A 26,681-nucleotide genomic window follows, 5' to 3' on the forward strand; every position below is an offset into this window, starting at 1 on the left:
GAATGCCCATTTTAGTCAATGGTAAACGATTGAAAACATTTTTATATTAAACTCAAAATAACACCCTGGAGCAGAACATGAAATTGAGTCAAATTTTAAAGATAAAACCCAAGATTTTAGAGAAATGTCATACTTATCAAGGCCACTTTGGGCATATGCCCCAATCCCAGGGATAAGCCTTCACTCTCCATTTCATGAGAGTCGTTCAGTACAAAGGTGGGAAAAGGATGTCCTGGTGTCGATATTTACCAGTTACCATCACACAGGTTCTCCTCATTGCTTTCCTCCAGGCTTAATATCTAACAAGGAAATCTGAGCTGGGGGGACCCCACAAAAATCCTAAGCCATATGAAACAAGCTCAGCTGCAGAGAATATGAGTACTCTGCATGGCACGTGTTGCTGTCTTTTCTGCACTGACGTGGGGAGATCCCCAAATTTGAGATCCTAGGTGTTGCCAGTATTTTAATTAAATAATCATCCCGGGCCGTTAAGTCAAATCTCAAATTACCAAAGAGGACCTAGTAGTTAAATTTAATCAGCAATTCCAGCCAAACTGTTCTCTCAGTTTCCACTGGGTTTTGCACCCTGCGCAGTAGGATAAGCTCCGATGTGGTATAAGGTTCCTCACCAACAGGATCCCTCTCTGCACAGAGAATCTAAATCTTTAAATGAAAATGTTTAGACTATACCAATTACGAGTATAGGAGCAGAGAGAGAACACCTGAATCCAATTACTTTTTATTTAGCTCAGCCTTTCATACAAAATGCTGAGCTTGCTGGAGTGCTAAATAACTCCAGTGAGGCCCGTCGCCCATGGCTCTCCAGCCAGTCAGAATCTGAAGGCCTGTACATGTTTGCAGAATCCTGCCTCTCTGCCTGTTCAAGATCAAAAACACGTCTCAGTGTCTTGGCTTCTATTGCATTTTTGAGAAAGTCATCTTCAACTAAAACATTCTGTTTATACATGAATTCATCTTGGGGTGTGTATGTGTGTGTGTGCTCCCGGTTGGGAGGAGGCTTGTGGGTTCATTGAGCGTCTGCCGGCTGCATCTGTCACTCTGGGGCTGAGACGCCCCTCTGTGCTTCCTTCGCTCTCCTTGCTGCTGGCATCTTACATACCAATGTCATTAGGCACTGTCTGCCCTGATCCTCCTACAATCCAGCCAGTGCAGTTCCCGTCACAGCAAGCGCTTCCTCTGTCAGAGCACACAAACTGACTGAAGCCACAGCCGGAAGCAGGCTGACCACAAGTGCTAAGATTCTGGTTAGTTCTTTTCTAGGTAAAGTTGGAAAAGTCCCTGCAAAGGCAAACACTGAAATTTTAGACACGGGGGCGGCACTGACCTCTTGTAATGTCCTTGACTGGAAAGAGGGAGGGTGAGGGTGTGTGTGCGTGTGTGTGTGTGAGAGAGACAGAGACAGAGACAGAGAGGAGGAGGAGAGGAAGTTGGATTGTATGATGCAAATGCTAATCATTCTGAGAAGCAATTTCTTTCCTCCCAGGTTCAACTGAAGAGGCCCTTCTAAGAAAGACCACTGAGGTAATCGATCACCCCCTCAGAGAAAGTCCGCTCAGGTACAGAGTGTTGTTTACCATGTAAACAACAGAACATTTATTGCTGAATCCCTTACACTTTTATAGCCAGACTAGAGAATAGAGATTTTTTTGGTGAGGGGCATAAGGGTAAAAGGGTCATGGGAGAGAAGATGGGTCTAGGAAAAATGTACTTGTTGCTTCGCAACCCTCCAGAATCCCCTCTGGGAAGATTCAAGGAGGCAAAGGCTGTCCTTTCAACTCAAATGGCAGCTGCGTTTCTACTATCTTCCCCAGCAAGACAACAAACTGGATTTTCCCAGAATGCCTGGGGATGCTTAGGTGACAGGAGTGACTAAAGGGGGTGCTGAGAGGGGGACTCCTGGAAACAGATACTCCCCATGCAGCCAAACCCTCCGAAAATGCCTGGAGGAGGTGGAGGGACAAGAGTGAAGATAATACTTAACTTTTCAAAGCAGGGATACAGGACACTCAATAAACTTTAAATCATTTGCCCCTTTTGTGAGTCAGGGTGATTATTTCCATTGAAGAGGAAGAAAATAATTAATCTTTAGAGCTCACTTTTCTAAGATCACAGCGAAAACAAAAAACCAGAATCTGTTGCTCTGGTTGAAAAATGGTGATAAGGATCTCTATGCTCATTGACTCTCAAGTTGTCATTTATAGTATATGTTATACATTAAAAAAGAAGCTAAACGAAAAAAAATGGATCTCAGCTATGGACACGGTAAAAAGACCAGGGGTTAGTGGAGGGAGGGATTTTTAGGAGAGTGAAACTGTCCTGTTTGCTGCTGTAATGGTGGATACATGTCATTATACACTTGTCAAAGCCTATAGAATGTACCCCACCAAGAGGGAACCCTAATGTAAATTAAGGACTTTAGGTAATAATGACACACGTGTGTTGGTTCCTCAATTGTAACAAATACACCACAGTAATACGAAATGTTAGTAATAAGGGAAACTGCAGGGGTGGGGTAGGGGGAGGGAGTGTGTGGGAACTTGGTACTTTCTGCTCAGTTTTTCTGTAAACCTGTAACTACTGTAAAAAAATAACATCTACTAATTAAAAAAAAAATACATCCCACACTTGGAATTTGTTGGCCAGCCCCAAATTCAAGGATCCAGTTCTCTCTGTTCCAAAAGTACAATGAACTCAAACCACACACGCTATCCTTATACTTCACGGGTACCTTTCTGCAGCAGCCTTGTGATGTGTGTGTCAGGAGGAAGAGCGATGGCCTGGAATCAGGAGCTAAGGCGTTCAAGTCATGGTGTCCCAATGTTTACTGACACTGAGCAAGTGAAGGAGTCAGCTAACCAACCTGGGGTCTCTGTTTCCTTTTTTTTTTCCTTTGAGAAAGAAATCACAGACTACCTCACAGGGTTATTGTAAGGATTAATGGCTGTGAGAAAGTGTCCCATAAGCTGGGAAGAATTATGCAAGTGTTATAAATCAGTGTCATCGGCCCAAGGTCACAGAGCTAGTCCAGAGCCAGCCCTGCAGTCCCGATCTCGACCCCGGGGGTAGCGCGTGACTCCCACGGGAAGCGAGTTCCCTCCCTTGCTCGGGATACCATCATCGAGACGCAGGTTTCTCTCTTAACAGTGGAGCCATGTGAAGGATGCTCAAGCTGCTCCCCAGTTGAGGTGTCAGTGAGGTCTGCTCTTGGGCTCTGAATGACATTACCAAAATGGCCACGTTATATAATCTTCAGCTGGGCTGGAATGACCACTTACCCTTCCCAGACTCAGTTAATAGTTATTCTTGGATGATACAGTGTAACAAAGACGAGCCCTTGCCAGCAGAGAGAACCGCACCCGTTTCTGATGAAATCCCTACAAGAAGCCAGCTGCAGAATCACTCTTGTAAGTCATTCTGGGCCCTCAGGTGAAGTGACATCTGGGCCGTGCTGGGACCGTGAGAAGGCAGCACTCGCCACTAAGCATGGCACAGCTGAGTCCTGGGCACCTTGGGCTGCCAGGCAGGGGACGCCAGAGGTCACAGAGGAGGAGAGAAAGGTGGGGCTGGCCGCCTGTGCCGGACAAGGGCGGGGCCGGCCATTGGAGATTCCAAGAGAGAACAAGCAGGCTCAGGACATTTTGGTTAGGTAATTTCCCTGCATTTTCAATCAGCTCAGAAATCTACCAGAACCTTCCCAGTGGTTAGGTGTGGATTTTAGCAATTTCTATCCCTTTTTGTCTATTCTTTTCTGGAGTCCATTAAACTTTGAGCTCTTATTGCCTCCATACAATAATGGTTTTTTGTTTGTTTGTTTTAAGCCTACTTAAACAGCTTTCTAAAGTTCTTTGCTGTTGTTTCAAGGAAAAATTCGCATTTCTCTTTGAACAAACACGTATGCACACCTGAAGCCTCACTAAGCTACTCCACTCACAACAGTGTTCCATCCAACCTTTATCCTCTGATGGGTTGTTATGTTGGAAACTCCTCTTGATTGAAATGCTTTTACTTAAGGTCAGCCCTGCCAAGACGCACTCGAAGACAGACATGATAGGAAGGTGTCATCTTTGTCACGGTCTGAGACTTCAGTAGGAGTTGAGGAGAAAGTCACCAGTGCAGTCACAGACTCGAGAGTGGTTTGGAAGGAAGGTGCCACACAGCTGGACCTCTTCAGGGTCAAGGAGATCATCTGCCATGTGCAGATTCCGCAAATTCCTTAATCCTCTCGAAATACCCCATTTTACTAACCTGTCCCTTGCACTCTGACCCCAAAGACTGACTAGCTTGTCCACTTAGGTCTCCCCTTCTGCCTCCTGACATCCACACCCCTGCTTCTGACAAGGATGCTCTTTAATAGTCCATGAACTCCTACCACCACTTTGAAAGTTGCTTTATGGGATTGTAGAGCTAAAGATGGCAGAAGAGACCCTTTGGTTCAACTTTCTCATTTTCTAGATGGTAAAACTGAAGCCCTGGAAAGAAGTGGGTTTGTGAAAGGAGAAATTCAGAGACTTGTCCACCTGTATAACCTTGAAATACAAGTGACTCTACCTGAATACTAATATCTTTTTCTCATTCTCACATTGCTAGAGACATGCTAGTGGGCTTCATTCTTAAGAGAGAAGTTTTAAAGAATCCTGAATGTATGTACTTGATAAAGACAGTCACATTCAGAATATTTTCCAGGTTAGAGCATTTTTATAAAGGCCAGATGGTCACATACCTTTCAGTGACAGTCTAACTCTATCAGACACTATTAATATTTAGAGTAAAGAGGAAATGAAGGCGTGAAGGCCAAGGAGTTCCAAGTGTAGTTGGGTGTCTGGGATTGAAGGGGGCAAGTAGGGCAGCCCAGTGGGGTCTGCAGCGGGGAAAGGAGCAGGAGATGGCTTCAAGTTATGGAGGGGAGAAAAATGCATTTTTGGAGTTTATCAAATCTGTTAAACTGGGGGAAATGTGTGTGTAAGCAAATATTTTATAAACATATACAAGCATGTACAAACACAGAAATTCCTACCTACATCCTTGGACTAACTCACCAGTGGGGAGCTTCTCACACGCTGGGAACCCAAACTTCAGTTGACAGATCTAACAATTGCTGGGCATAACCCTTGTATTCTGCACAGCTCATGGACCACACTCTTGGATATATCTGATTCCTTGTGCTCTGTTTTAGCACGTGGGTTCCTCTCAGGCAGATTATGGCTCTGCCCCACTCGCTGTTACAAACAGTGCCTACCACACCCTCCGTGAAGCTCAGAATGTGGAAAATTCAGAGGAGAGCGCCGGGAGGTCAGTGCAGACCTGGGGTCCCAATGCCAAGAGCTTTATAATAAAAAGGAAGCTGCCTGTGAAGTGCGCAGTAGGACAAAGGGTGACTTCATACCCTCTAGACTAGAGGGCAGAATGTGTTATAAGCCTGGGTGGGGAAACTTAAGCTCAGCAGCTGCTCTGTGCAGCTGCCACTAACACGAACCCAAGCTCAAGTGCAGAGGGTGGGGTGAGAGCATGCTTGACTGGCTGGGAGGCGAGTCCAATGATGCTGACACGCTGTTTCCAGCCACCGAAAAGCGAGTGCCAAATCCCTCTTGACTTCTCCCTCGCTCCGATATTCTTGAACTCTGCCATGGTGTCAGTGAACTTCAGAAAGCATTCTGGGAATCATATTAGAGGGCAGCACAAGCTGTATCCTCAACCGCGGTTAAGGGCTTTCGGAGCCCAGGGAATGTTTTAACCGACACTTGTGGCCTCCCAGGTTAGGCAGGGAAGCTGATGATACAGCACGACCAACGCTGAAATCTCTCTGTCCCAGGAACTGATCGAGGCACTCCCTTCCTCCCAGCATCCTCACCAGAATTCCAGAATAAAAGTCCGAACCCATTCCTGTCCGTCTGCGTGGAAGCCCAGGGTTTCCATGTCACTTTCAGCAGCTGGCGCCGGCCTACGTGGCAGCTAATGAAACAGAGGATGTGGAAAGTCGGTGGCAGGAGAGGTGAGGGGAGAGCTAGGGGCACGCCCTGCTGAACTCTCCCCTCCTCTCTCTTGCACTCTAAGTTCCGTCTGCTGGGGACTCCCGATTTCTCATTTCCTTGAAATGACACCCTCACGATGGCTGCGTGAACTTCTATGTTCACTCTTCTACTTGTGTCACCACTGCCACCACTCCTTGCCCCCGATGTCCAGGGTCTCACTTTTATCTGATTATGATCTACAGGTACCTCTCGGTCTCCATTCAGGTCCTGAGTTATTCCCTCTAGCCCCTTCACTCGCTTCCTCGGACTGCCTCTGGCAGAAAGCTGCTGTCTTCCCTTTGCAAAGTGCCTGTCTGCTGATTTTATAGTCAGGAAGGGTGCAAGACTTCAGCCAGTTCCTCTTTCACACAGAGGCAGTGACATCTAGGTGTTCCGTTCCCATTTGATCTTTGTTAACAGACTGCTTTCTGACTGCGCTTGCTTCCTGTGTTGTCTTATCAAATACAGATAAATGCAAGCACTGGGGCCAGATACCCTATTGCTTTTGAAATCTTCCTACGATGTTTCCTTATAGTTGATGTTTACTGCTGCTTAAATTGCTAATATAACTTATTTGCTTGGAAAATTTACCCAGGAGGTATTTTCAGGCAAAAAGGCTCTCTCTTACATGGCTCTTGGGATGCAAACTGCCAAGGGCTTTCAGCAAAGAATTTTCCAGGAATGCAGCTTCTGTTCTCTCCCCTCCTATGTGAAAGAAAGCACCCACTATCTTCTGAGAGCAGTCCACTAGCTGCCACGGCGACACTACTTTTGATTTGCAAAATTGCTTCTTTGCTTTCATATCCCTGTACAGCTAGTTTCTGAAGAGGTCAAGTGAACTAATCAAAGATAGAACAAATTGGAAAATCTATGGAATATTGTGTGTGTTTATGTGTGTGTGTGTGGGTGAGAGAGAGAGAGGAAAAAAAGAGAGTAAAAAGAGAGAGAGGAAAAAGAGAAAAAAATAGAGAATTGTCTACTGAAGCTGTGAGAAAAAGTCAGCAGTAGGCTTAAAGGATGATGGATCAAACGTTCTCATGTTTAATTATCAGGGAGTTAAACCCATTCAGATGAGTCACCTGGGTGTGGAAGCCCATGTCTGGCTGTGGTTCTGGTGAACTGTCCTTCCCCTTTAACATCTCTCTCTTCCCAAATATGGCCACCAAAGGATATATCATTCCTTGTTGCCAGCTTAGGTGAGGACAATGAAGTTTATCAGATTTTGGCAAGTCAAAATTACCAAATATTTCTGACACATCCTTTGGAACGGCTGTGCTCTGCCTCTCTCAAACTCCAGTCCTTTCAACAACCCCCTGTAGTACCTGACTCGAGGTGGTTGCCTAACTAGTAGTGCTGGCGGAGCTCGGAGAGTTAAACCCCATCTAATGCACAGAGCTCCCGTCTTGTTGATTTATGCATTAGCCAGTCAGCATTACCTAGGAGATCCTCTTTCCCACTCATCTCCCATCCCCAGTGGGGACTTGCCTCTGTTGAAGGTGGCTAATTCAACACCACTGGGGAAGGGGGTGGCCTGGGAGAGGAGCCAGTCCAAGTCAGGAAACCTAGATGCAAGCCAGATGACCGAAGACTGCAGGTTCTTGACACTGAGGGTTGTGTGTGAGCACAGATGGAACCTCGTTGTGTATGCAGGTGTCGGGGCCGCTCCAGGGTGGGCTCTGCTTCGGCAGACCTGGATGTGAATCTCTGCTCTAGCACTTCCCAGAGGTGTGGCCCTGGAGAAGCTGCTCAAACTTCCTCAGCTTTAGATTCCCGTCTATACAATGGTAACAGTGCCACCTGCAATGCTGCCATGGGGATTAAACGGGATCACGCACGCAAAGCATTTATGTCAGTACATACTGATTAGGCATGACCTATTATTAGAGTTATTATCCAAACTGCCCTTGTTATGGCGAAGCAGCGGCCTGTCTCAGGACGTTCAGGCCAGGGGGACGGAGGTTCTCCCCAGGTATTCCACTGTTCTGGGTAGTAGGCAGTTAACACACTGTCTTGGAGAGGAGAAGGAGCTGGAGCAGCCCAAATATGGATGAGTAACATTCCCTCTGATCACCCTGTCTTTACATGCAATTCCCTCAAAAACATACCTCAGAAAATACAGGACTGATGGGAATAAGGTAGAATGCCGAGACAGAGGAGTGAAATCTCCACTTTATTAGCAAAAGAGATGCCTTGTATTTAAATCATTGGGTCTTCTTCATGAAGCTTCCTTCTTAATGCTTCTTGAGTTTCTAACTTTCAAAAATAACTTAGTTTGCTTATCAAATTCAGGATTGGCTTCTCCTGAGCCTGACTGTTGTAGAAAATTGGGATGGTGAGACTTTGCTGGGAATCACGTATCTTTTACCTACAACATGCCCACTGTGCAAATTTAAATTCCTTCAAGGCAAAGATACTCACAACTAATTTACCACTTATTCGGGCTAAATATGTCTGACTACATGGCCTCTCAACTCATTATCTATAGACTAACAAATTCTCATTTCAGTTGGCACTGGAGAAAAGCCAAAGAGTGCTAAAATTATTCAAAAAAGGGTGTGTGCGGTACATAAATTATCGTGGAAACTTAAGTGTAGCTCAGGGTTAATAAAAGTTTGCTTATTATAAATGCTTTCACCAAAACTCTACATGATAGCACCAGATTCAAGTTCCTCTGGGGAGCGGAAACTCAGGGTTTTTTCTCCTGCCTTGAACTGCCAGGGCTAAGTGAGGTCACTCTGTAGTCACATTTCTCTGAAAGTACAGCCCTGTCTGGGGCCTGAGTCAACGAATCTGAGCCCGCAGCTCCAGTACTGAGTGGCGCTGTAAGTCCTGTACCTTACAGAGTTACACAGGACGCTTAACTCCTGCAGCCACGCTAGTGACACTGCCACTTTCAATCACGTGAGCAGAGTCGAGGGACCAATCTAGCAGCGAACCAAGTGTAATCATGATAGAAGCTAATATACAGAACTCAGGGTCCACTCCCCAAGTCCCCTGAAGCCCTGGTCCCGGGCAGTGAACGTGAGTGGAGGACGCCACTAAACACATGGATAGAAGTCACAGCTATCTGTGAGTGATTTGATGGAGAAAGAATGATAATGTCAACCTTGCCCTGCCTCAACATTTAAGGACACTTAAAAAATTTTAATTTAAGAGAGAGGAAGACATAGGAATTTTCCATGCGAGGAAGCTCTTGGAGTCAAGATGCCCATTCTGACTTTTCTTAGCAACAGCATGCCAACAGCCAAGACGTCTTACACAGTCTTGGAACTGTAGGAAACGATGCTTGCGTCAGCTCTCTGTCAGCGCCACAGCCCCGCTGCTTCCCGGCTGACTGCTCTCTGTCTGTTCATCTGGTCCTTCTGTCGTCCACCCCCTCCCTCCATGAGCGCTACCACCCCCCGAGTCCCACACGTTTCTCTCATTTCCGCCACCCGATGGATGTGTGAAGTGGTACTAATCCTATTTACAGACAGTAGCTGAGGTCAGGGAAGTCCCGTGACTTGCCGGGGTTAAATGGCTAGGAAGGAGCAGAGCCAAAACCCACACCTTGGATTTTCTGCCTCCAAATCTAGTTCTTAGGTAGTGATGACTTCATAGTGGGCATCAGTCTGGCCCTGGCTTTGCCAGGGATATTCCCATCTCCAGGGAAAGGAGAAGAGGGATGACCAGCAGGAGAGTGAAGAGAATATACAATCTTCTGTTTTGTTTAAACAAAAATTAATTACTGGGTAAACATCTGGTTGCTAAGTTCTCAACTGTGAGACAGAGCTTCTGGCTTCTTTGAATGTTCCTTTCTCCCTTCAGAGATGGCAAGAAACGCCTCGATCCATTTATAGAGAGAAGAGGACCCGGCATCTTAACTGTGAGCCAGTTCCAGAGGGAATTAGGAAAGGTGATGTGTGTGCTCTAGCAAGGCTGTTTGTGTTCTCATGCAGCCAGGAAGCCACCAAAGGAGGAAATGCACCTTTGGGACACGGGTCTAGGCAGGGAGGGCAAATGCTGGGCCTGCAGCCAGTTCCTTACGCCTTTCGTTCGTGACTAGTCAGACGCCCTTCTCTTAAAGTCAAAGTCAACGCGGGCTTCCAAGCACCCTTCTCAGTACAGAGTCCCAGGCAGAATCTCCTAACTATTGTGGGTTTTTTGAGAGGAAAACCCATTTGCCATCCCTGATACCGCGTCTGCAGGGAATTGTTTCCAGGGCAGCTGCGGAGCTCCTCCACCTTCCAAATGGCTACCTGGGGCCTCTTCCACTTGGTTCTGTTGGGTCGCCCTTTGGCAAATGTTCCGTCACTGTGCTTCGAGAGTCTCTGGGAGGTCAAATAATGGGCTGAAGGAGAGCCACAGAAGAATGAAACACTCCCAGCCTCCGCCACTAGGCGAGAGGCGGTTTTCCTCGAGGAGCACAAGTCCCAAAAGAGCCTGTCTCAGTGATTTCTTTTGGGACATAAGTAAGCAAAAGAGCAGGCGAGCCCCCAGTGGACTCTCCCTTCCATCTTGGACAGCGCTCATGGGCTGCGCCTTCCCTCTCCTCAGCGGTGGAGTAACTGCAGCCTCCCGGGGTTGGCTTCTCAAGATCACCTGCCTCTGCCTCCCGGAATGGTGGGTAGGATGCCCGCCTCCCCAGGAGAAATGCTGGGAGGACCTCCTCTCTCGGCTGTGGCTGCCCCCTAGGCGTGACTAAGTGGGTCCATGACATGGGCACGCAGCCTGCTCCACCGCACCTCTGAGTTCGAGGGGGTTGCAGCCCCCCCACTGAATGATTCAGCTGAGCACCCCCAGTTCCTAAGCTGCTGCGGCCAGTGCTCACCAGGGAGTTCCCCGCAGGGAGTCATGTGGCCTCCAGAAGAGACACCATTGAAAATGGTGTCGGCAAAAAGACCGCCTTCCAGCCAGTGGATCTCACGCTTCCCTGAGCCCTCAGCTAAGCACACGAAACATCTGGTTCCGCAGCACTTAGACATTCAGAGTTAAGAATTCTTTGATGCAACAGATCTGTAAGCTTTTGGACAAGAAGTGCTCAGACAATCAAAGAGTGATGTGGATGGGGAAAGCACACCGAACGTTACGTTTCTCAAAACACCACGCAGTGGGCTCTGAGCTGGCTGGGCGGCAGGCTGGGGGTGACTTCTGGCTCTCAGTCTTCATCAGGTGACTGCTCACAAGGCTCCTTTAAGTCTTCATGATTGAGGCAGAAACCCAAGAGTGTGCCAGAGTTTTCTGTGACCGTAAAGTAAGGTGATTAACAGAAAACTTCAAAACTGGCCCCTGAAAGATTTAAAGATAGGGCTCATTTGCACACTTCAGAGAGAAGAAAAGTGGGGGTGAAGAGGAATGCATGACAAGGGTGAAAACTACAGGCCATCTCTTCTATACATTAAGAGATCGAATGCAAATGAAGATCATTGTATGTGTATGCAGACAGGTTTGTGTCAGCACGAGTGCTGATAAAATATGGTTTCATTTGGCAGAATCAACAATTGGAAGAAATGAAGGATCTGAGGACTTTTCAATTAATGTGTCCTGACCCTGGAAACCGAACCTGTGAAAATCTGCACTGGCGACCATGAGAATTCCTAATCTCCTTAAAAACAGATCCTGCATCCACCTAGCCCAGGGCCACCAGCGCCCTCCCGCTTCCTCCCAACGCCGTGATTATGGAGTACATTCCTAGTCCTTAAAGCTGGACTTGCATCCTGGCTCCGCTTCTTCTGGGCTCTTCCCAGGCAAGTTACTTAACCCCGAGCCTGGCTTTCATCAGTAAAAGAGGATCCCCGTCCCCCCACTCTGAAACGCGTGTCTTTTTCTCCTCTTCTCTCTGTGTCAATTTTTCCTCCTTCCCCTCTGCTAATCTATCACCCTGGTCTCTTCACCCTTTTCTCTTTCAAAACCCTTTTCAAAAGTCATCTCTGCTGTGAAACCTCCATTTCTCCTCACTCTCAAAGTTCTCTCTTACTAGTTCCCCACTTAGGGTAATTTCAATTCTCAAATACAGTAAGAGATGTGAAAGAGCTTTACAAACCACAGAGGGCTACACGCACACAGCAGATTAGGAATACTTTGCCTCAGCACTCACATAACCAGTTTGGATGATCATTTCTTAAATCGGTGTCTGTTTTGTGTCTTCTGTTAGACTCTCACTACTCAAAGCGTGATTCACGGACCAGCAGCTTCGGCATCCCCCGGAAGCTTGTTGGAAATGCAGAATCAAGTCCTGCCAGTGACTGCTGAATCAGAATCTGAATTTTAACCAGATCTCCAGATGATTCATATGTACATTAAAATTTGAGAAGCACAGAATTAGACTTCAAGGGCCTCAAGGGTACAGATGGCACAGAATCCCCAAAAAGCCCTTCAGAACCTGTAGGAGCCTCTGAGCCTGTGTTAGATGGGGCAGCAGTGAAGCTGAAAGGCTGCCTGCGTCCACACACACGAATGATCCTTATATGAACAGACATCACTTGGGGTTTCTTTACATAAAAAGCTTTAAAGTCATATCTGCATAAAAAACACAGCAGGGGTCACTTAGGATAACTCATTAGTGGGCAGAGTGCTCAAGTCCTTGACAACCGGGAGGAGAGTCAGTGAGTTGTGGAGTCTTCCTTAACAGCTACTGGCCCCCCTCTCCTCAGAGCGCGCTATGTAAATCAGACTCCCCAGACTTCACAGTTCATGCCTCCTCACTCTACCGTACGCCCTTGAACACTGTAATGAAGTTCAGAGATCACAGGTGTGAAAGCACAGCTGGCCTGGGACTCCCCCAGCGCACGTCTGGTGCCTCCACGGAGCTCTGCCTGAGAAGAGCACGCTGCAAACCTGTGGCGGCTTCGCCTCTTCCTGGGACATGGCGGTCACACTCCCCATCAGCAAGGAGATTAATCTGGGACTCAAATCCCTCCATCATATGATCCCTTCCTGATGATTAGTAAAGCGTCTCCCAGAAAGGCTAGGCCAAGGCCAAAAAAACAAACCATGCTGAACTACACCAAGTGATCATTTTTTAAGATGCCTCTTAGATAGCAGTTTTTATATAAAGAGAAAAAAACCACCATCCATTATCAAGAAGCACGACTGAGTATATAAAGATGGGAAGCCAGGCTGTGGAGTCAGATCTAGGTTAAAACCCTAGCCCCATTAGGCGGCCACGTGCTCATCTCTCTGGGCCTCAGTATTTCCTTCTTTAAAATGGGGATAACACCACTTGCCTGGTGCTTCTGACGATCACTTGCAAGGACACATGAAGCTCCAGAGACTAGCGCCTCGCCTGTGACAAGGACTCAGTCAACGTCAGGTGTTATTTTTCTGCTGTGTAACTTCCCCACTGGCTCCCAGTCCCATGCTCTGAACTGAGAGGCCAGGCCGGCAGGCCAAGTGGGACCTGCCTCCAGGGGCCCTTGCCGCTCACCTTGATCATTTCTGCCACGTAACTCTCGGGCCCGGTGTACTCCGTGGAGTCCTTCACTTTCACCAGCACGATGAAGCACAGGTAGTGCCACATGTTGTGTTCCTCCTTGATGTGCTCTTCAAAGGTGACTGTCTTGTTGTCAAACTTGTCCCTTTCCAAGCCTAGAGAGAGACAGAAAGCCCCCGGCTCCAAGTAAGCAGCCATGGTGCAGAAAAATCCACCAAGAACCGTCCCTACAGAGGACAGGAGGCTGTGGTTTCACTCTGATCTTTCTAAAGAGCTCGATTCTGCTCGCCTCCTAAATGCGTTCACTTTGACAGCAGAATAGGAAAACACAGGCTATGAATCACACGGACCTGGGTTTGAATCCCGCCTCTGCCACTTACCGGTCACTGTTTGGTCTCCACATGCCTCGCTTGCCTGGGCAGGGAAGCGGAAGGCTGCCGTCGGGCTTCCAGGAGTGTTCGGGGGTTCAAGGGATGTGGGCCTGACGTGCTCACACATAACAGGCAACCAGTGAGTGTGGGGGTCCCTTCTCCCAGGTAAAGGCCCAAATGTAGGCGTGTTCAAAGGTTTTTGAGGAGACAGAATAAGGACAAAAAGAACTTGAAACACATTTTGAATTCTAGCTGGTAAGTTTATATTTTGCCGAGCTCTAGGTGAATAATTCTGGAACTCGTTTCTGTGTATTCTTGGATTGAGCAAATAAATAAATACACGGTGGATAACGGGAGCCAGATTTCTCACTGTCAGATACGCACAGATACAGAAAGAGAGGAAGATAGAATAGACGCCGTAATGTTGAACTGGAATTAGAGGTATGGGTACGAACTCATCCTTTTTCATATGTATAATAAAATCGACACAGGAGTGTGTGGATACACATGTATGTATCCTCTAGATCTGTGCCCTAATAAGCCCTGGGAGCAGTGGCACGCCAACAGGAATGAGCACACCCAGATCTTGGCTTCTAAATACCCTCCTCCACTAAAAAGAACCAGGGTTCTTTGAAGAAATGGCTGATACCAGGACTCGGTCAGAGAGGGTACAAGGTGGGCTTGAGCCTGGAACAGCACATGGTACTAAAAAAGTAAGAAAGTACATAAAAAAAATGATGGTCTCATGACTAGCACAGAAGCCAGCATGAAGGGGCTGTTGCTGGACAAATCTGGTGCATTCTGAGCGTTAAAATAAATAATGACAGTAAAGGATTATAATGTACTGAATAAAAATCCATGTTACAAATACAAAAGTACAAATATACACACATACACGGGGGGAAGAGAAAGTTCTTGAAGCAAAAAGCCAACTAACAAATGTAGAAGGAATACGAAAATAAGAAAATCAGCATTTGGCAACCATCATAATAGTAGACTCAGGCAGGAATCATTGATGGATGCTAAAACTAGCGGGTTAACATTTAATTTGAGGAATAATAGGATATTTACATAGTCTCAAAGTATCTCTCCATAAAATAGTTCTTATTACAAAGAGAAAAGACAGAACTTTAGTGTAGAAACACTAACCAAGTGGTCAAAGTTCATACGAACAGTTATAAGATGAACTGGCATCATGCGCCTCCTGATACGATGCACCGAGGAGAATACAACTTTTTTTGATGTTCCTATAAAAAAATGCATAACCTCAATCTTGCCATGAGGAAACATCAGACAAACTCAAATCAAGGAACATTCTACAAGATAACTGACCTATATTTTTCAAAAATGTCAGTGGAGGGTAAAGAGGCATGATGACTGAATGTAACACATGACCTGGGACTTTCATTTGCTATCAAGACATTATTCGGATAAAGGATGAAATTGAATAGAGTCTATGCATTAGATAATAGTATTATGTCTTGGTTAATTTCCCAATCTCGATAATTACATTGCATATGTATAAGAGAAGGCTCTTGTTTTTAGGAAATATATATTGAAATATTTAGGGATAAAGGGGCATCATGCTGGCCACTTTCAAATTCAGAAAAACAGTATGTGTGTATGAATAAAGTAAATGAAGTATGATATTAATATTTGGGAAATCTGGGTGAAGAATATATAGAAATTCTTTGTACTATTCTTTTGAATTTTCTGTAATTCTGGAATTATGTCAAAATAAAAAAGTCAAATAGTTTTAAGGAGGCAAAAAGCAAAGAATTTAAGTATTTAAATGGAAAATGCTCATTTTTTGAGTTGACATACCAGTAGGAAATTTAGATATTTAGTAACTGTATTATGAATGATCCGGAATTGATTACTCAGCTCCCAGATTCCTACCTGATTAGTTTACATCGACATGTATTTCCCTGTAGTTATACTGAAAACGATTCCTTTGATGCCCCGGGTACCTCTCTTATGGAGCAGTTTATCATCGAGCAGCTACCACATGCAGGTTTTACGCTAGGAGTGTTACAGAAACTAGCTCTCCCAAGTTCCACAATATTACAGAGATGTGCATATGACTGTACCCATTTTATAGATAAGCAATGAAGGTTCAGAGAAGTCAATTGACTATACCAAGGTTACACAGCTAGTAAGTGGCAGAAGCTTAATCAGAACCCAGGTCTGACTCTTGAGCCCAAGCTCTGAATGTTTTCACCATATGCTCTAAGAGGAATATTTTCTCACTTAAAGCCTGATACCAGCTGCACTGAGGACATCCACAGGCTGGAGCTGGATGAAAGATCTCCATTCTAGTCATTTAGAATGGGACTAAGAGATGCTCGGGCAGCTCAACAACCAAAAGACCCCAAGACATATTCATTTCAAATAACGTGTGATGACATTCTTCTATCCAACACTCTATTCCTTCAAACAAACTGGTTACTGCCGCACAGAATCCACGGGCACTGCAAGTACTTCTCAGCAGAAGAGAGGCAGAGCACAGGCCCACTCAACACCAGGGGCAGAGATGCTCGAGAACACCGCAGCGCCCCTCTAGTGAAGAGCCGGGCAGCACGCAATCCTGTCACCCCCGCCCCCCTGCTCTGTCGGGCCTGGCTTCCCTGCTACAGCCGGGCGGCAACACTCACCACAGATAAAGCATGTGGTCTTTAAGATCTCCTCTTTCTTCTGCTTTTCACTCCTCAGGTCAGCAAAGGTGTCAATGATGACCCCGAAAATCAGATTAAGGACGATGATGATGACCATGAAGAAGAACAAGAGGTCATAGATCACTCTAGCAGCAAAGAGGGGTTCCTGGAAAAGTGGGGTTTCCGTCAGTCTGGTTACCCCACTACCCTTCGGTCCACAGAGCTCAGGGCAGGAGGAGGACGACTTGCACCCAGGTCAGATGTCCCAACACTCCCGGTTACCCTGAACCCCCTAGCACGCATCGGTCTACTTTGGTGGCAGCTAACTGGGCATCAAACTTTCAAAGCCACAACTGCCACCTCTTTTCATACCCTGTGTCTAAACTGTGGATTCTCCAAGTGTTGTGTGGCACGTGCAGGAGGGTAGCTTCCTGGTTTCTAAGATGTTTTGGAAATCCGTTCAGGTGGGCCAGACCCACCTGAAGGAAATAACCATGAATACACTGAGTGGGGGACTGTCGCCGCCCCTCTCCAGGCAGCTGGGCTCCCCGCACTGTCTCGGCGTGATGAACGAGAGCAACGCAGCCTTAACGAGCTCCTTCTGCACGTCTGCTGCTCGCCACTCCCGGCTCTGCCTTCGCGTCTTCAGTTTACGCTCAGGCCCACTGCGTTGTGCTCTCACCACCCACCCCCGCCCCGTTCCTCTTCCTTCCCCTCGGGATTCCTACCTCTTTGGAAGGCTTCCTGAGCACATCTCCGACTCCGCCCCCGCTCCGTAGCCCGTGACTCAGCACCGTGACGATGCACATGAGCAGCGTCTCGCACGTGTGCTCTTTATCTTGCTCTGTCTCTTCGGCAGGGACCAGCTCTACAAACACAGCAAGGAATAACAGATTTAAAACGTGAGGGAAATGAGATGCCGTGATTTTGAGATTATGTTTCCCGAATGCCATCTCACAAGCTGACAGATGGGAACAAGAAAGAATAACATTAAGGAATCAAGTGTCAAATAGTTGCTTTCAAAAAGCTGAAGTCGGCTTGGCAATTCTGTTTTCATCACTAAGCCCTCCTAATTTCTCGAGCCATGTCAGAATTGCCCTTCCCTCTATTAAATCTAAATTTTCCCTATCCTTTCCAGATTTTAAACTCCGGTCCCAGCTCTGAATAGGTGTTTGACCTTACATAAGTTGCTAAATACTCTGAGTCATGAGCATCTCTTCTCAGCTGAGGGTAATGCCACAGGACCCAGGCTCCTCACTGGGGAGGGTTTGAGGGCCAAATCCAGCAACATTTTATAGCAGGTCCTCTGGATAAATTGCTTTATATTTGAGGCTGTCCATTGTTACTGGTTTTTGAAGGAAGAACCATGCCTTGCTGCCCACCTTGTTCTTTTCTCCAGCTGTGGTGAGAATGGTCTTGCTAAAACACAGATCTCATCATATCACTCCCCTTGCAACAACTTCCAATCATCTTTTGGATGAAGTTTAACCTCCATAGCCTGACATGTAAGACCTTTCATGATCTGGCCCTTTGTCGGCCTCTCTGACTTCACTTCTTGCTATTCTTCCTCTTCATGATCAGTATCTCCCTACCTCCAAGCCTTTAGACATGCTATTCCGTCCAACTGGAATACCTACCCCTCCTTCTTCACCTAAGATTCTACTGTTTTAGTTTAACTATCACATCCTTAGTAATACTCTTACTCCAGTATTAGGCTGGGTGCCTATCTTCTGTATTCCATCCTTACTCCCAGCATTTAGCATACTCTCTAGAGACCATCAATGTGCTTGCCTGCCCTCCCACTATATTACTGTATCTTAGAGGACAACACAATCCCTGAAAGATAGTGGGCACTCAGTAAATATTGGCTCACTCAAGCAAGCAGATATCTTCTTCCCACGTAGCATTCTTTTCCCTTCATCTCCCTCCTCTTTCCCAGCCTTTCCCCGTTGCCACTAGCACTACTTCTGAGCAGTGAGTCTGCTTTCTTCTGCTTCCAACGTCCTGGGCACCGTCTAAGCTTCTAGAGGAGCCTGGCACAACGTGGGGCTTAAGGCTACAAGGTCCTACCTTCTTTGGGTGCAGGAGAGGAGCAATTCTCCCCAGTCTCCACCCTACACACGTCAGAGTACAGGAACTCACTTGCCAAACTCTCCCCGGCATCTGGGGAAGGGAAGGAAATTTCACGATGAACAATCCGGCAGCATATGGTTAAAATGTTTCAAGTCCCCGATTCACGGCTGATTAAACAATTCTTTACATAAATAACACCCTACGATCCTGCATAGAAATTCAAAGCAGAGATGTAATTTACACTTTCATTTGGTGATCTGGATGGGAAAAAAGCCAGAAATGTCAATTCCTCTAGGCTTACTAGAAATATCGCACTTAAATAGCACCTCTCCAACTTTAAAGACAAACAGCTGAAACTCTTCGACAAATACTACTGAACATACAGACTCCAGCAAGACTTATTCCAAGCCTGCATGAGCAGCATCAGTGGGCATTAGCGGATGCCTGAGGTCCAGACCCGTTTAGTTCAGAACCCTAGGATGGTCGGCAGGAAATGACATTCAGTGTCAACTTGGAGCAGGAGATGCACGCCAAGAACGCAGTATCTGGGAGGCAGTAGTAGGCTGCCTGGCTTAGTTAGTCACAATAATTCTAGTTTGTTCCTTGGACTCAGGGTGCCTGGCTACCTGATGAAAAACCAGTAATATTGCGCTAAGTAGTGTCAAAGATTTTCACTGAAGGAAAAAGCCCTTGGATGTGTCACTCAATTATATGGTCATTTTTTTCATTCTCAGAATTGGAAATCTCTTCCATTCCTGCCTTAAATGAAAATAATAGAAGCTCACTATAAAACATGCAAGTAGTAAGAAAGCCCCAGAGATAGCCACTGCCAACAATTTGGGGGTATATTCTTCCATATTTTAAAAGACATATATGAGCTTTTTAATTTTTAAAAAATATACATGGATCCTACTGTAGTTATTCTTTTGCAGTTTCCCACGATATCTTGTGGGTATTTTTCCATGAAAGTTTATAAAGATGTACCATGTCTGCGGGGCACACCACCCCATGAATGGACCATATGCTAATGCAAGACGAACCCCTCCCTTATACTTAGATTGCTTCCACTTTCACACTGCTTGTGAACACGCTTCCATGTACTTGTGTTTCTACATGCATAGTCAGCAGGTTTCCCCTTTAAGGATAAATTCCTAGAAGTAGATTTCCCAAGCCACAGGGATGCATACTGTGCTTTCAATATATCCAGTCAAATTGTTTAAGAAAAAGTTGTACTAGTTTAAAATATGACTTTAGTGAATAAATTAAATGTAGGATCTGGACACTCACGCTTAGCATGTGATACACCATACACACCCTCTGAATAAAGAACTAAGCCCTGTATTCAAAATTCATGCTCTGGGATTTAGGAAAATACAACAGGGAGATTCCTAAAGTCATTGTTTTCTTTAGGTCAGTTACAATCAGGAAATATTCTTTTAACATTAAAAAAAAGATGAGACAATCCCAAACCCACCTGGAAGAGCTGTTTCATTGGGCAGCCTATCTACTTCCAAGATGAAATCATCCTTGAAAAAAAGATAGCCCACTATTGAGAACAGGTAAACCAGGATCAAAGCCAGAACCGCCGTCAGGATGATGGACCGTCCATTGCGAGTGACGCTTTTAATGACATTAAGCAGAGTCTCTTCTCTGTACACTAAATCAAAAAGCTTTAAAAACAAACAAAAAGAAGACAAGGGGACAATTTTAAGAAGCCTCTATATTAGATGGACATCAATATCCCACGATGAAAACTTGATTTATAGAGAATTCACCTCTTGGAAACTCAAAAACAACATGCTATTATCTTAACACAACATCTTGCATGTCTTCATGGTGAAAATTGAGATGGTAAAATGGAGGAAAAATAAACAAAGAAAAGGAGAGCAGGAAACAGTAGCAATTTCAAGTAGTGTACATACAATTTAGAGGTCCTGGAAATAGAGAAAATACAGAGCTGTACCGGTGAGTTGCAGAGAGCGAGGGAGAGGGAAGTGACGAGGGTCCTGGGACGCAATCATTTAGGGAGTATTTACTGAGTTTCTATTAAGGGCCGACCACTCTGCCTATAGGATTACACAAGTCCTGGTCCTTGCCCTCCTGGAGCTTAGAGTCTCAGGAAGGCCAACGTACAACAGGCCAGTGCAGGGAGCAAGGACTGTGGAGTCGGACAGAGGTTTAAATCTTAGCTCAACTACTTGTTGCCATCAGGACCGTGGGCTAGGAACTTTCTCCTTCCCCTCTGAGCCTCAGTGTCCTCATGTGCAGACTGGAGGACAGAGAGTTAATGTGAAGAATAAATAGACCACGTACATACAGTACTTTGCATACAGTTACACTTATGTGCTGGCTAAGTACACAAGAAATGGTAATTATCATTAATTTCCTGATGAAGAGACTGGGCCAAGGTCACAACAGAGTATGGGCAGGGACACTGGTGGTGGTTACCCACGAGGCAGCCTAAACCCTTCCCATCCCCCTAGTGGGGGCAGCGACCCCCTGCAGTTCACAATGTGTTCACAGTCTAGGCTTGCCCTCTGCTAAGAAGTTGGCCTCCTGAGAAATGGAGGATCCCTGTAGGTGCTTATAGGTATGTGAGGACCGATGGCTGGCTTTCTAAGAACTACCGTCTCAGACATCTGGCTGGAGGAATGGTGCAGGGTGATGGGAGGAGAGCTCTCTGGGGTTATTCTTGGACCTGGGAGCTAGGTTAATATGGCCTCTGAGCTGACATCTAATCCTCTCCTGAAGGTTCTGCCTCCACTGTGGCTTTGGGGAATGACTGTGCACAGTGACGTGAGTCAGGGAACAAGGATTTAAATCCTGAGTCTGTTTTTAATTTGTTGCACGATGTTGATGGAACCATGTAACCTCTCTGGACCTCAGTTTCCTCCTCTGTAAAATCACTGGACTGAACTAGCTGATCTCCCAGTCCCTTTCCATTTAGAATTGTACATCTGAGTTCATTTTCTGGTCCATTAGCCCTTCTGCCTCCATAATGCCAATCTGTGTCCTGAGACCAGTGTGAAGGATACCAGTAAAGTAGGATACTTCCAAGGAAGCAAGGAAGAGGCGTTTAGTCAACATAAGAGTACAAAAGGCTAATGGTACTGGTAATGTTGGTTAAATATTTCCCAGCAACACACTATAGAGCGGTAAGTAAGAGCAACTTCAGACGACAAGAAATGACACTTGTTTTCTGAGTAAGAACTGTAGAGATTATACAGCCCCCAAATCACTGAAATGACAAGTGATTTTTTTTCTTTTCGTACATCTATAATTCCCTATTTTAAAACAATGGACATGTGTTACTTTATAAAGGAAAAGCTTTCCTCCAATTAGAAAACTACACATGTTCCATGGAGAAAACTTTGAAAACACAGAAAAGCACAAAGAAAAACAAAAATGACTAATAACCCTGCCATCTATAGACATCTACTCAACCAGTTATTTCCTTCCAAAATAATTTTAAAGAATTATTTGAAAAAATGTAATATATACACATTCTTACAAAAATATTATACCATAACATTGGCATATAGTCAGCCTCTTTCACCAAGCAGTCATAAACAATTTCCTGTAAAAAAGGATCACCTAGTATTTCACTGTATGGAAAGTCACAGTTTACTTAACCAATATCTTTTCTTTTTTTTTTAAACAATCATGATATTTTCAATTATATGTCATTAAAAATAATGCTGTGATGAACCCCTCTGTACTTGCCTCTATACATACTTGTCCAGTTACTTCTTTTTGGTGAATTTCCAGAAATGGAATTGTTGGATCAAATGTTATAATACAAACTTATTACCCCATTGCCTTCCAGAAAGGTTGTACCAATTTATACTCACCACTGTTAGAGAACGGTGCCCATTTTAGGACACTGTCACTAGAACCGGGCATGATCATGCTTTTGACCCTTTCCTAATGTCACAGGTACAACACGGGATCATGCTGCTGTTTGTTTGTTTTGCTGGGGAAGATTCGCCCTGAGCTAACATCTGTTGCCACTCTTCCTCTTTTTTTTCCCCTCCTCCTCCTCACAGCTCCAGTGAATGGTTGTATATTCTAGTTGTCAGTCCTTCTGGTTCTTCTATGTGAGCTGCCGCCACAGCATGGCCTTCAACAGATGAGTGGTGTGGTTCCATGCTGGGGAACTGAACCTGGGCCACCAAAGCGATGAGAGGGCCGAACTTTAACCACTGGCCATCAGGGCTAGCTCCACGCTGTTGTTTTAATTAACATGTTTTTGTTTACTATTAAGAATGAACATTTTTCCATGTTTAGTGACCATCTGGATTTCTCCTTTTGTTAACTACCTGCCTATGAACTTTGCACATTGTCATCTTAGGGTGTTAATATTTTTCTAAGGACACAGCTTGAATGCAGGCTTCAGCCAGTCTTGGGGGGCCCCAGCACTTCAATTAGGCCACAGTTTCCTACTCTCCCTTCCTGGCCTGTTGGCCTGGACCTTTCACAACCCAGTGTGGGTCTTCCCTGCTGGAGGTCTCTGTCCAATTCCTTTCTGTCGCTGGCTTTCATTATTTGTGGAATAATTTGAATGGTTTCAGTATTTGTCTGTGGTTCTCAACAGACACGTTAAATACTGCTTTTGACACCAACAAGAACACATCACTTGAGGTCACAGACAAGTCAAGGCTGAGACAGCTTAGAAAACATCCAGAAGCACATATGAGAGGTGTCCAGCTACAATTTGGTTTGATGCTATTAAGTTTTTCTGAAAGTGAACTGAGCTCAGGTAACATGGTGGGAAGCTCTGAGTTACTCTATCCTTCTGTGACAGATTAGAGATTTGAGGCCACGAATGCAAACTGAAATGGGAAATACCAGTTTCTTTGAAGCAGGGACTTTTTCACAAGCTCAAATGAAAAGCAGTTCAGGGCTGTGCTTAAGAACTTAGACTTGGGAGTCAAGAGAGTTGAGTCGCTATCCTATCTCTGCCACTTACTCACTGTGTGACCCCAGGCAATTTACCTTAACCTCACCAAGCGCCAGTTTCACCATCTGTAATTTGGAGATACCATCTACCTCAAAGGTAGTTGTGAGAAAGTGTATGAAAAGAGCACACAGCGAACACTCAATAAATGGTAGTAACTATTATTTTCTAGACTGTGAGGTCCGTGAGGGCAGGGACGATACTGGTTTGTCTCGTCTTGACATCCCCCACATCTAGCACTGGCACCACCTGGCATTGCGAGTGACCAAAAGAAGAGGGTTCGAATGAGCAGAAAAGGAAAGGGAGCCAACTGGATGTAGACTGTAGGAGAAGTCAAACTGTCCCTGCGAGAGATGGCATTGTCTGAAGGGGAATCGCCAGCATCTTGGGAGACCCCTCAGCAGGGATGAGGGAGACTCCGACTGAACTCTGCCTCCCTGCCGACCGAGGACAGGAATTAGTTGGATTGGCAGACACGGGTCTCCCTGACTCACAACCCAGAACCTCATCCAGGGACATTACTGCATGAGACAAAAAAGCTCAGAAATATACACGGAGTTCTAAAGAGTTGTGCCACAGAGTGACCAAAATAGGCCGCATAATGGCAACCACAAGTACAGCCAGAGACCTCTTTGCCTAAAACCTCAAAGTATAGCCAGACCTATTTTAAAATGAGGGAGAAGAATCCATTCCCCTCAGTCTGCCAACACCCACCGCTAATGGAATGAGCTAATCCGGATGACCTGAATGGTGAATTCTTTATATGGTGCTTTAGACGGGACAGCGAATATGTGATGACAAAGACAACAATAATAGCTAGCAATTGCAAAGCATTTACTCTGTGGCAGCGCTATTCTAAGACCCTGACACACACAGTTGCAGATAATCCCTAAAACAGCCCTGTAAGGGAGATATATTGTTCTCATTTTGTAGATGGGGAAACTGAGGCACGGAACAGCTAAGTAACCAGCTCAGAGACCACATGGAGAGCACCTCCTTGAAGAGCTTTCCTTGTTCTGCCTTTTGCAAGTAAGTCCCTCGTCTGAAGTCAACACTGAGGTCTTGACCATTTTTTATCCTCGTAAACATTTTAATACTTCTAGTTCCATTATGGCTGGTTTTGCTTGCAGAGAGGTCAGTTTTATGCTTCCTGTCGTTTGATGTAGATACGAGAAAATGGTGTCTTATCTACAACTCTACAGGTCTGGATAATTTAAAAACCTGCTCAGGAGGAAGGTGACGGAACCAACTCATTTTATAGACTATCAAGACATTGACCACTTGGCTCAGATTGTAACAAAATAACTTCTACTGAAAAGGTCTCCAGAACCAACAAATCCATCAAGCTCCTTATCGTGGATCTCTGGATTTTGAAAATAGCTCCTGCTCTTATTTTCACCACGTGTTTTCACTGGAAAATAGATCCCATGAGAATCGTAAGAAGATGACAGTCTGAAAAATATTCTCCCTGGTAAGCCCTGGCTGAGTCCAAGAAATAAAGAAAAACAAAGGTATAAGGGGAAGAATATCTCCTGATCCAGATGGCAGGCATCATCCATTACTGAAAAGTAAAAGGTCTGATGTGCACACACGCGGTGGGACCGTGCACCTCCAGGGCTCCTAGTAGCTGACCTGCTCCCGGGGTAACTTTTCTCTCCAGATCCCCCAAACCTTGTGTGCAGGGGAGCTACGACCTTGTTAGGCCAGGCACACCCATCACCATTAAAAGAAGGGGTCTGTGATGAGAGGGAGGATGCTGGACACTCTCCTGGTTTTCAACAGGTAAAATCTTTCAACACCAGGAACTCACCAGCAAACTGTAGAAGAATTCATGCACAAAGAGTCCCATGGCGCAGATCAGCAGATATAACAAATGATAAAGGAACTCCACATCCAGAACCATGGCTCGGTAGCCTCTGGTGAATGTTCCACAGTTGCCCACAAAGCTCATTAGAAAGATGATTTTATTGCAGACCTGAGAACAATGACAGGAACAGTCAGATAAGCATGGACTATGCCACACTTCAGACTCTTCAGGAGAGCTAAGGGCAATTCTCACCCAAACGTATTTCAGTAATTGTGCCCAAACTAAAGCTTCCTTTTGCATCAAGTGCCCACCAAGCCGGCTAAGAACTATTTTTTGCAGCTCTAAGTAATTTCATTACTTTGCTTTTCAGGCATATTACAAGTTACGTGGTAGTCAAATAACTTTGTGTGCAAGAGTAATCAAGTGGCATTTGTGTATGACAAAAACAAAATTAACACATACTGAAATTATGATTTTCAAAATGAGATATGAATCATTTCTAACATTCTGAGTTAGTCAAACACAGAAGTCACCTCAATCCACAAACCCTGTGATCAGCATGATTAAGAGCGTTTTCTGAATTTCTGTTACGTTCTAGGCATTATAGGGTTGCAACTTAACGAGAAGCAACCAGTTCTTGTCTTTCATTGCTCCTAATTTCACAGGGAAAATGAGAATTTTCTTGGGAAAACAAAAAAACAGTAAGGGACTTCAGGATGGGTCCTATTCCCCTGCCCCCTCTTTTAGGAATAACTTCTACTTTTCCTCCAGGGATCCATCCTTTTCCACGTATCAGTCCTTGATGTCGGGCTGGGAGTGGGAGGCTGGGGGGTGTGCTCCCTCCCTCCAATCGGAACATTATATTCCCCTGGCAATAACGATTGGTTCAGGGATAGGCAAGTGACCAAACGGAGCCAATGATACCCACTGAGGTCTTCCCTGGCACTGCAGCAAAAGACAATTTTGTTCTTTCCCCCGACCTTGAACTTGGCAGAAAGTAAGCTCTGAAGCTGTTGGCATGCATCCTGCCATACCATGGAGCCTTAGAGTACCACCAGTGCAGAGCCAAAAGATGGGAAAAAGGAACTGGGCCCTGATGCTCTTGTCTGTGCACCTGTATTCAGCTACACCTGAAGGTTCTTGATTTCTCAGTCACATAAACCAATACATTTTCTTTTTTGCTTAAACTAGTATGGATAAGGTTTTCTGACACTTGCAATGGAAGGTTGTTCCACTGCATGATTTAGTTCCACTTTTGACAGAAACCCATGCCTAGAAGTCTGTCTCCAGCAACATGTTGATGGAAAAACTTGAATCAGGAGAAGGCTGGAGAGAATGCTTTTCGGATGCACTTGGTAAAACCGTCTTCTGCTACCCTA

At 45.4% G+C, this 26,681-nt stretch overlaps 1 protein-coding gene across 6 annotated transcripts in view; it reads right to left on the bottom strand.

Annotated features, from left to right (window-relative positions):
• The window catches only part of ITPR1 (inositol 1,4,5-trisphosphate receptor type 1), a 318,989-nt gene that overhangs the window by 13,655 nt on the left and 278,653 nt on the right, over positions 1-26,681 (bottom strand). For all 6 annotated transcript variants that reach the window (XM_014868346.3, XM_014868351.3, XM_014868350.3 and 3 more), the window contains 6 exons: positions 25,306-25,470; positions 20,013-20,208; positions 18,536-18,628; positions 17,194-17,333; positions 16,466-16,631; positions 13,435-13,595 (listed from right to left, as the gene is read on the bottom strand). In XM_014868346.3, coding sequence (XP_014723832.2) covers positions 13,435-13,595; positions 16,466-16,631; positions 17,194-17,333; positions 18,536-18,628; positions 20,013-20,208; positions 25,306-25,470 — 921 coding nt within the window. The remainder of the gene's footprint in view (positions 1-13,434; positions 13,596-16,465; positions 16,632-17,193; positions 17,334-18,535; positions 18,629-20,012; positions 20,209-25,305; positions 25,471-26,681) is intronic.

This window comes from Equus asinus, chromosome 21 (genome assembly GCF_041296235.1).
Source record: "Equus asinus isolate D_3611 breed Donkey chromosome 21, EquAss-T2T_v2, whole genome shotgun sequence".
Taxonomy (NCBI): Eukaryota; Metazoa; Chordata; class Mammalia; order Perissodactyla; family Equidae; genus Equus; species Equus asinus.